At 32.3% G+C, this 11671-nt stretch overlaps 1 protein-coding gene across 1 annotated transcript; it reads right to left on the bottom strand.

Moving 5' to 3' along the window:
• Window positions 1-3163: 3163 nt before the first annotated feature.
• On the bottom strand, window positions 3164-10575 carry LOC112726678 (AT-rich interactive domain-containing protein 4). Its single transcript, XM_025776173.3, has 16 exons — window positions 10018-10575; window positions 9680-9897; window positions 9096-9284; window positions 8482-8535; window positions 7657-7745; window positions 7225-7507; window positions 7027-7083; window positions 6568-6599; window positions 6267-6402; window positions 5946-6116; window positions 4831-5466; window positions 4536-4673; window positions 4336-4434; window positions 4043-4143; window positions 3823-3913; window positions 3164-3696 (listed from the first exon to the last, which is right to left on the bottom strand). Exons 2-16 carry the CDS (start codon window positions 9821-9823, stop codon window positions 3574-3576), a joined length of 2343 nt encoding a protein of 780 aa, XP_025631958.1. The 5' UTR covers window positions 9824-9897; window positions 10018-10575; the 3' UTR covers window positions 3164-3573.
• Window positions 10576-11671: the final 1096 nt, after the last annotated feature.

Genomic DNA, 11671 nt, shown 5'->3' on the forward strand with positions numbered 1-11671 from the left:
GTTAGAATGTTTTTTTTTTTGTTAGATAAACAAACTCTTTTCAATACGTAAGAATAATTTTTCCGGGTATAATATTTTCAGCAATATATAATTCTAAGAAATACATATTCAAACTCTTGAAACAAACTAAATCCCACGTTATATAAGAATAATTTAATTCAGACATACACTTTTCCGAGAATATATAATGTAAATTAAATTACCACTTGAAAAGTAACATAAATTATTATTTTTAAATTTTGAATTATTGATGGTATGATTACTCACCTAAATATAAGATACTATTGTGGGCATAGTAGCTAGAATTTCGATTTAACTCTTAAAATCTTTCGATATTACGATTTTAAATGAGTTTATCGATTTTACGAAATTTGTACTAAGTCTGACGATTTTACGATTTAAATCTTGTTAAGATTTTACGTTTTACGTTTTTTATTTACTTTTTCGATTTCACGTAAAATCTCGATTTTCTCTACCTTGATTGTGGGTCCAAATAGTTGATACTTAAATTCTGGTGAAAAATTTTCCGGATTCAGTATAGAGAGAATAATGTGTAGTGATCGATAAAAGGAATATATTGACCAAAGTCCAAAAGGTTGTATATAAGGAAGTTATTTACGAAACAAACATGAAGTTCTAGCTACCACACCCATGCAAAATAGTAAGGCAGCTACTCCAATGAAGATGTTAAAAACATCTTCTTATGATGATCTTTGTTTAAAAAGTGTGACTTATTTGTTTAGCAACATTTTAAATAAAAGTAACATTTTTACTTTAAATAAAAATCAAGCCCTACAACTTATCATCCAATGGTCAAAATGAAGTATCTTCACATGATGACAATTATGAAATCTTCATTGGAGTAGCCACCAAATAGTAATACACCAACTTAGTTTGGAAAGCAAGAAATGAAATGTTGCAGTCACTTGAATAATAATAATAATAATAATAATAATAATAATAATAATAATAATAATAATAATAATAATAATAATAATAATAATAATATGTATAGGAAAATAATTTTAATTAAATATTAACTAACTTTTTTTATTATAAAATTATTTTTAACCTTTATTTTTTGAAAAAAAAAATTAAGATTTAGAATAATGAACTTGGAATATTAAGATTTATGATTTAAAATTTAAAATTTAAACTTTTTAGAATTAAAAGAATGGTTAAACTCATAATAATATTACAGCCAAAACTAAATTAAACAACTGGCCTGGCGGAATATAATAATCAGGTCATGTGGCATCATTCATGTTGATATATACATTTACTGAAAAAAAATTAAGTTCCTTTAAAAGAAGAAGAAATGCTATAAACTATTTAATGTTCAATTTAAATTTGAAGGTTCTTGGTGTCTCCTACTTTAACTATACATTTTTCAATAAAATTCCATAGACTATAGTTCAGAAAGAGAGAGAAAATTACTCTAAAAGCACCCAATTAAGAGAAAAAAGTGTTGATTAGTATGTAAGTTGCAAGTTATACTAAGAATAGTGAATAATAACCACGGCATTTTTATTCTTCTAAGATAATGATGGTAATCATCTTCTATAGCAATAGGAGGTTTTGCTTTATTCTTTTGGTTCATGGACATTGATACCGTTTAAAAGTCGTTGTAAACTGAGTTATAGTCAATTTACAAGGCAACGTTGCCATCACTTGGAGCATGGAACTTCCAAGTGGGAATCTAAAAGGTGGTGATATTCATGCATTTTGTTACATGCAATATTATGCTTAGCTTATAAAGGTTGTGGGTCTTCTTTTTTTTTTTTTTTAATAAGGTTAGTTGATAAACCAATAGCACAATATTATATGTAAAAAATGTTTAATATTTTTTTAGATGATGGTAATAAGATTCAATGTTGATATAATATAAAATTAATTATTCTATTAATTCTTATAGTTTGAAAATTTGTAATTGAATCTCTGTACTAAATAAATTTTTTTAATATGATCCTTTCAAGTAGTTATCTTTCGGAAAAAAAATGCATAGTCCTAAAACAATTACTTTTAGAATAATTCATAATTCATCTTACACCAAATACAAAGATTAATATTTCGTATGTTTTAACAAAAAAATAATTAAAAGATACCTAATTAAAATTCTTTTATCAAATATAAAAAAATTACAAAATTTTTATTTATAAAGAGCAAGTAATTAAGCTTATAATATATTTATTTGAATGTATATTAAGTAAAATTGAGAGATTTTTTTTTCCCTTTTTATTTCTATGCTTCTACCTAAAAATATTTTTCTTCAGGCATAAACCCCCCTGGACATTACAAGCATCGGCATTCTTTAGAAGGGCTACACAAATTTATTGCATGAAACATAAGGGGATAGAATTAGATTCTTTGAGAGACTTAATTTTAGTGTGCAATAGTGTCAATAAATTAGAAAATACTATTAAATTTTTTTTTTTTGTTGACAAATGTTTTTGCCATGTTTATAAGAACATATTCTTAATGGAAATGGCAAATCAAATTTATTCCCCAATTAAAGTATCTGTAGATAGGAGATATAGCTGCTTCATTAGGCCACAATCCCCACACTAAAAATGGACTTTAAAGCAGAGCCTAAATTGATTCTAAGCAAACATGAAAATGCTGTACAGCTAAAACGATTCTAATTTGGACTAATACAAATAATCACTCAATTAAAAAAAGATTTCCACCTTGATGTTATGATCATGCAGATAATCACGTGCAGATACCTTTGACTACTTGACAAATAGTCTTTGTCATTATTTTTTTCGTTTAAAATGTTTAGCTTGATGTCAACTAGTTTGAAGCTAAGGAATATATCTTTACTTAGTTTCATGAAACAAGTTTAGTCACAACTATCTAGTTGCAAGTTACCTGCATAACTAAAATGGAACATTATCTAATATAAATAGTAAGCTTTTAGAACATTAGAAATTTAGTCCTCAACACAAGCCTAGAAAGGACAATGGCCATTCATGTATATGCATGCATTTATTTGTATAAACAATGCATTTGTGCACACTGACCCTGGTTCCGCCACACCCCATAACAAGATCTGTCACAGAAAGTCAGAAACAACCCGCCCCGGTGCAGGGCGGGTACCTGCAGGTCCGGGTGGTATTGTCATTCCTATGTATGCATATAATTGCATATTTGTGCTTCTGTATAAAAGTGAAAAGACTTCTATTGAAAAAAAATAAAAATAAAAAAAATTCATATCATGATACTCAGTGAATATGACTATACAATTTCCTTTAAATACAAAATAGGACAGAGAATAAAGCAAACTTGGAAGTCACTGCTCATAATGGAGGGCTTGATGGGCCACCAAAGCGGTAGAAGTTCTAATTTGTTTGTGATTTGTCCCCCCCTTGGTCAACAACAAAGGTATAAGGGGGGTTAAGGAGATCCTACTCCTAATAAAACCTGTGTTGCTTAAACCTAATTGACTCTAATTCTCAAATTTTCTTCGCCTATACTTCACTAATCTAATCTAAAACATTATGGTTACAGACAAATTCCAACAAAAGGAACTAATTGCCAGCCATTCCGAGAAAGGGGAGAGGCCAAACCGTATCAAAGGGGTCGCGACGACATTGACCCTTGAGAATACCCATTAGCAACACTTTGTTTCTTCTTGAAATTTGTAACACTACAGTGAGGACATATATATTCTAGCCCATCTGTTTTTGCATAATCCTGCAAAGTTTGTCAGAAGAAAAACGAATCTTTAAATATAATTGAAGGAACAAATGAGAATGGTATTGCACAAAATAAAATCATGATTCTTCATATATGCAACAATATGGCAAGTGACGTTATTACCTTGAATGCCCCTAGCCCCTGTCTTCTGTCACATCCAAAGTGCGCCCACTCGCCACATATACCACAATTCACCCAATCCCCAGCTGCACTACTGTTAAACAGTTGACATATTGTAAGAAAGAATTTACCAAAAATAGATTCTTGTACTGTATGCACCAGAACAAGAAGGAAGGTTTCATATTAAATAATTATTAAAAATAAATAAATATTAAGCACAGACCTGTGACACAACAAGCAGCACTCCCCATCCACATCATCATGTGCTAATTCATATTCTAAAAGGTAGGTTTCATAATGTCTTTTAAGTGTATTTCCAACTCCCTGCAGAAGAAGACAAATTATGTTAAAAACCTTAATCATAGCATTTAATTTCTTGTGCCATACATAGGATTAGAAAAAAACAATGTGTTTCCAATATTTGAAATCTCAAAAACTTAATTGGAATTCCGGAGACTACATGACAAAATATGATAGATCATGCAAGGGTGAGATACAAACAGCCATCGAACATACAGTCATTCTATTGGTGGTTGTGTAATTGCGCATCTTTGAGAAGATTTGTCCTTTCCAGTTGATGCCATTGCCAACATGAAATCCTCCCCTGGTAACCACCTAAAATACCAACAAATCAAATAACAACATTTAAAATAAATAAAAAAAAGTTCATTCATTATCATTGTCATTTGCCAAGGAACAGAGTTTGACAAACTCACCTCTTTATACAAGTTGTAAAGATCAAGGCGTTTTCCATTGAGTATAGCATCAGGGAACTCGGCAAGGCCTCCTTGGGGAATCAATCGGTTATGTCCCCGAATAATTAAAAACTCCATGACATCTTTAAGAAATTCCTCCTAACAGAAATTAAAAATAATTAAATTGTTAAAGTTTTCAAAATTGCATCATGAAGATATTGGCTAACCAAATATGATTTAGTAACGTAAGTCAAGTAATGTGTTTTTAAACAATACTGAAAATCATAGTAAAGATAATGACCAAATAAAAACTCACCTCAGAGCAGGTCTGTACTGGGCCTCTGCCACAACCATGTTTCTTCAAAGGCAATGGGTTCAATGAAATAACCTGCTTAGACTGGGCGGCTCCTAAAAATGATTTTCTCTGTGATGCAGAAGTTGATCCAATGCTACTCCTCTTTGCAGGGACAACAATAGGCAAATGAGGCTCAACTGGGGCACCATCAAAACCATCTGTCTGAGAAGGTCCACTAAAAGGTGTCATTCTATGGCGACGAACATGAGGAATTGGCCTCATTGCTGATACTTTCAATCTCTGCCTGGCTGGAGTTAAGGGTGTGCTGATCCCATTTGCCATTTTCCCATCCCTTTCTTCTTCATCTACTTTTCGAACAGCACCATCCCCTGCAAAGGCGCCATCATGAAGGGCAAGACTTGCTCCTTGGGTTGGTTCATACCTCTTTCTAGTAGGAGGGGGTGGTTTCAACCAACCAGGAGGACTGCTGAAAATCGTATTGTTTGCATAGCTATCTTTATCACAGCCTTGATAGAAGAAAAGTAAGCGCTCAGCATCATCTTTCTCAAAAGATGCTACAGGCAACCCCTGAATACTAGCAATGCCAAGTGCAACTAAACTTCGATAAGAAATATCAGGTGCTAGCTGTCTCAAAATCTGAAGGGGAGCAACAAAAAATATGATCAGAAACCAGAAAAAGAAACATAAAGAAGAGCACATTTTAACTTCATCATAACTTCAATAACAAGAAACAACTAATATGCTTAAGTATACTCAATTCCAAAGATCACAGGATATAATTAGGCAATATGCTTTATATCAAGGTATTTTTAATGAGATTTTCCAAAACAAGAAAGAAAGACTTGAAACAACATAGATACCCTACATAAATGCAAGAGTTCAATTTTCAAGACTCCTTTCCCTGTATCAAACACATAGACATTGTTTCTTTCCCATTACAATATTTTTTAATCCTATTTCTTAAAATGGCAGCCACATAGAACTAAAACCATAAAGGGTCCCAACTATAAGACTATCAACTTGCAAGGGAAGACTCATTCATAAACTGCTTAAACAACACCAATAAAGATAACATTAGGATAAAGAACATTCAAAAGAATAAGAACCATAAAAACCTGCAAGGCCCATTGAGGAAGCTTCATGCAAACTTCAAATACAGGTGCTCCACAAGCAATTGAAGCAGATCTGCGAGGTTCGGAAGAACTCTGTTTGTTCCCGTCGTTGAGTTGTGCATGAACTATTTCACTCTTCTCAATTATTTCATTTTTTATATGACTCTCCAAGAGCTTGAAAAGTAATGCAGACAGAACAAAGAATAAGATAAAATTTTCAGTAGGAAAAAGTTACCTGCACAACTCATATCTTACAGAGTTCATAGAATAAATTGCTTGATTTTGTATCATACGTAAACCCAACAAGGAACATTCAGAGGATACCTGATCGTTGAAACACGTTTGTGCACTGCCTGATACCAGAAGAGAGATATGTGCTGAACTACAGGTAGATATATCACATCGCATGGTAACAACTCCACGAGAAAAAGCAGCTGCCTGAAGAGGTGGTGGGGGTGCACTGTACCAAAGCAGAAAGATATATGTTACATAGTGGCAATACCTCCATTATACAGTCCTAATGAAAAATAGACAAAGATATATAAATTGAAAAAATGAAAAAGAGAAAAGATATAAAAGTCATCAAAACAACTAGTCACAAGTTATATCAACATGCAGAACATACCTAAACTTGCCATGGAGCTTGCAACCACGGATCTGAAATTTTAAAATAAGTAAATTGAGAAAATTACCTCAGACATCACCTTGAAGAGGTGGAAAAAATTGTGACAAAACAATATAAAATAAGAAAACAAAAAAGCTCTTAAAACAACAACATAAATCATGGATGTGTTTAAGACACAAACACAGACACGTCCACCAATGAGGGTCTTGGTGAGGGGATGTGTTAAGATAAAATCATTCATGTAACTCTAACCAACAACGTATACTTTTAGGACAGATGGTTAATGATGGACTCCATGGAAAGACCATCAGGCTGAATGATAATGAAAAGGCAAGCATTCCACCATTTGGTAAACAGAAAAATCTTTTGCTTGAAAAAGGGGATATATATCTTTAAGATTTCGCAAAAAAGAGAGTTTGGTCCAACTAAGATTATTTTGATTAACTATAGTGATCATACTTCAATAGTTAAGAGAGCACTGAGTCCATCCTCCAAAGATCTCAGCAATGACTCGTCCTGAAAAGAAACAAGCCCATGTGTTAGCAAATCACATCTACTACGGGAAAGTACAATTATACATGCATCTGTGCGTGTGGCAAAGTGCACGCTTAAGTGTGGTTTAGCAGACAAAACAAGGAGTAGGATTTCACAGCTTACAACGCCAGAAGGTGCACCACAAATGAGAAATCTCAAGTTCACTTCATCATCATGTATCTTTATAGCAGGAAGATCGCCTGAGGAATTTTCATCATCGTCGTCATCTTCTTCGGCCACCTCAGGAGGGTCAATGTTAATTTTGAGACAGTCACCCATAAGGTGTGGCCCCATCTCACTATCAGCATCATTGCTGTCGGTAGGAAGTACATGGCTGTTTTGAACACAGTAAAACTCAAAAGAGGCACGTGCAAGATGGAAAGCATCCCATGTATGTGTAGATGAACTGCAAAAGAAATGTTAAAATAGCATTGAATATTTGGTTACTCTCAAAATTGTTAAACCAGGGAAAAAAAGCATACTTCTAGTTTATTACTATTTTTAGACATAATATGCCATTTTGTACTAGTGGCAAACAGATATACAATAACATACCTCTGGACCACTGAAAGAAATGCTTGACGAAAATGGCATGCAGCAAAATAAGAAAACGCATTCTTCCAGAATATCACATGCGGAATTCCCTGCAAATTCAAAACTAAAAAGAATCAGTTCCCCCATAAGTTCTTAGGGTGTAAGTGGTTTACCCATTTTCTACTTCATTTTCGATAAAATAGAAAATACACATAAAAATGTTTGGTTGCAAGTCGATAAAAATATTTTTATGAAAACATTTCATAAAAGAGCCATGTTTCAGAAAATGAGAAAATGTTATTTCCGCCTTTCCAGCACTTCTTAAAAGATATTTGGAATATATTTATGAAAACTTTTTTTCCTTTTTTGCGTTAACTTCACTCACTACTGGTTATTTCTGGTTTCGAGTCCTTGTCACTATGAAAAAGTAGTTATTCATAAAATTACTAATGAAATATATATTTAATAAGTATGTTTTGACAAAATATAATTACATTCAGTTTTTTACTTCTTAATTTTGTAATACACAAGCAAATAGGTAAATTGGCAGATGTATTAATTTTTAATTAAAATGCTTAAGTAGTTGAAAATGAAATTTAGTTTTACAGATCAAACATTTTTTTTATTCCACAATTTGAAACCAGAAATGTCTTTTAAGGCCAAATGCATTTCCTAAATTCGAAAGTAAAATTAAAAATGATTTAAAAAAAATTTACAATCCAATCAACCCCTTAAGAAATAAGAAATTTTAAGTATAACACCACCCATCATTTTATCAGTACTCAATAAAAGCAGTACATTGACAATTAACACCAATTTTTCTCATGCAACCTTAGACAGAATTACCTTAACATGAAGAGCCTCTGCAAAATCTTCTCCATTTGGTATTTCTAAATAAACCTGTAGAAGTTGTTCAAATTATATCCAATAGAATACATACTACCAATAAAGCCAACCAAGGAGCAGAGGTTGGAGAGAAATATCACAAATCACAATCAAATAAGCCAAATAGTTCGTATATGATCAGACAATATTATGTAATCTTAAATATTGATTCCAACTGGCATAGACCTTGAAAGTGTGAGAAACACAAGTAAATTTTACGAGCTGTTTCCAAGTAGCACAAACTCTTCATACTCTGTTATTCCTAAATCTAAATACTCTAGTAATTCAACATTTAAAACTTTATCCAATTAACCAGCCGTAAACATAGCATTGGCAAGTTCAATATTAGTGTGATTACAAATTTCTATGCAACACCACTGATCTAACATTTTTCTTAGCATGAAACTCTGTGTTCCTAATTCCTATATATGGGAAGTGGCAGTTCTACTTATACACACACTTGCTTTCTACAACCATATTATGTGTATCCTACAGCCCTTATAACAAGAATCACATAAAAAAGAAAATAAATAAATAAATAGATTATGGGGCAGCTAATTTATGAAAATACATACAGCAGTTGGCAATGTGGAACCAAAGAGCTCTGTTATATCGTCAGGATTAGACAATTTCACACCCTGCCAAACCAGCAAACCAACTTCACCATTGGCTAGCTGCTCCCCTTGTAAGTAAACAAAATTTGGCTGATATGTATCCAGAACTTTCCGAAACTGCTCCTTATCAGGATTGCTCAGGACTTGAACCTACACCAACAACAATCTACTCAGGAATATCTCTATACTTAAAAAAAGAAAAAACACCACCTAAGACCACTACACAAAACACATTTTTCCTAAATTCCAAAGTCTATACCCCCTTCTCCCACCAAAACAAATAGCTGCAAATCCACATTACAACAACACTAAGCCGTTTTCCCAGTAAGTTTGGTTTACTAAATACTATTGCATCACATGAAAAACCATGTCTACATGCAAAATATCAAAATCTAGCCACTAAAACCAGCATTGTAATGTTAAGTCAGCTAAATGAACTAAATGGCATCGGCGCCATTTTGACTCTCCTAAACCACATCACAACTCATCAAAATCTAAGCTATTGAAAGCTGCATTACAATACTATAAAGTCTCTATCTTTATACCTCAAGACGCCCTGAAGAAACCAGCTGAGGGAATGGATAATTGAGCTGATCCTGTGGTGGTGGCAGCTTCTGCTCAGAGCCACCGGTGACAGCAAGCAGAGTACAACTCTGTTTTTGAGTTCCTTGTGGATGAAACTGAAACATCTTTTCAACAACAACCACCACCACCACCACCACACAGACGCACTAAAGAATCAAACTTCGACCAACAATAGCCTCTGCAACAAAAATAAACATAAATAAATAAATAAATAAAGTACAGAAAAAAGAAAAAGAAAAAGAAAAAACGGAGTAATTGAGAGATAGATAGTTCGAAACCCTAAAACAGAGTTCCGTACCGTTTTTCAGCAGGAAATCACGGAGGAATTGGCGAGGCTCCGGTGCATGGCTGGGATGCGGTGAGTTGGCGATAGAGGGAGGAGAGGTGGCTGCAATGGTGTTGATTTGTAAACTAATTGAGAGTTCTCAAAACCCTAAAACGATGAATTTGGGATTGGATTTGAGAATCAAACAACAACAACGAGATGAAGAACAAGATGATGATTGAGGAAGCATGTGGATTCACATTTGCTCTTGTTCTTCTAAAACCGAAAACGACATCGTTTTGCATCCTTTTACCTTTAAAAAAAATCTTTTTGAAACCTGCTGTAGATTATAGAAAATAAATCAAAGATTTTATCCAAGTCTACATGTTTCATATTCTTGAATTAGAGTGTGATTGCTCATCTTTCAACAAATAATAAGTGGATTACTAATAATTTTTTTAAATAATAATAATTTAATAATGACTCCTACCATTCTTTTTCTTTTCAAAAAATTAGAAATTATAAAGGATTAATAAATTTTTTCCGCTAATATACTAACCTTTTAATATTTTATCAATTTTTATATATACTATCATACTCATATGAATTTAGTATAATTTATATTTATATACAAATTGACCGAAAATATATATTCATAAATGACTATATCAAGTTAGGGTTTAGGATCAAAGTCTATTATTTATTTTTAGTTATGTAATTCGTGATTATGGATATAAATCACAGAACTACTTACAGTTAAAACTTAAAAGTACACTTTTAAATGCCTGACCAATGACCATACATGTACTTGAAATTTTGAGAAAAGATAACGATGCACAGATGAAATGCATATACATTAATGTTTGTGTCAATATACTGAAAAGACTTGGATCAATATTTTTGTTGAAATGGGTCCACTGTATGATTTCTTTAGAAGTTTTTGTCTCTTTGTCCAACTCATGTCCCTCTCGGCCCAATGAGGCCCAAAACACCCAATGTTTCAAGTTCTTCTATCTTGTGTTTAATATTGTAAAGGAAGAGTTTCAGGTGTATTGAAAACACCGGTGTTCCAATTGTTTTAACCGTTGATCTGAATTATAAAATATATATAATATATATTAATTGAAATCAACGGTTAAAACAACTGGAATACCGATGTGCCAATGAGTAATAGCTCAAATGGCATAGTTTTCTCATACTCAATTAAGAGGTTGCGGGTTTGAGTCTCCTATCTTTGGTTAAAAAAAAAAAAAAAACTGGAATACCAATGTTTCCTGGTACACTTGAAATTTTTCCTATTGTAAAATGTGTGTCATGTTGTAGTAAAAAATTAAAAATAGATGAATCAAACCAGTGATTGAATAAGAATTTTTTTTTGTGTTGTGTGAATGAGTATGAATTGTGAATGTGTTGTGATATTGTAATATCTAAAATTGGAGATTGTCTAATTCATCTAATAAAAAATAAAAAAAAAAACAGTAAAAACATAGCTCACTTATGAGTACAATCATTTTATGCATTATTAAAAAAAATTAAAATTCTTAGTAACGATAACATTAATATATACTCTTAGTCTTAAAGCTTACATTAGCTAAATCCTTATATTTACTAATAAAAACCTTAAATTAAACGTACTCACACCTAAACCATAGGAATTGTGAAGAGTTGAAGAAACCAATAAAGGTAG

The sequence above is a fragment of the Arachis hypogaea genome, chromosome 12 (genome assembly GCF_003086295.3).
Source record: "Arachis hypogaea cultivar Tifrunner chromosome 12, arahy.Tifrunner.gnm2.J5K5, whole genome shotgun sequence".
Classification (NCBI taxonomy): domain Eukaryota; kingdom Viridiplantae; phylum Streptophyta; class Magnoliopsida; order Fabales; family Fabaceae; genus Arachis; species Arachis hypogaea.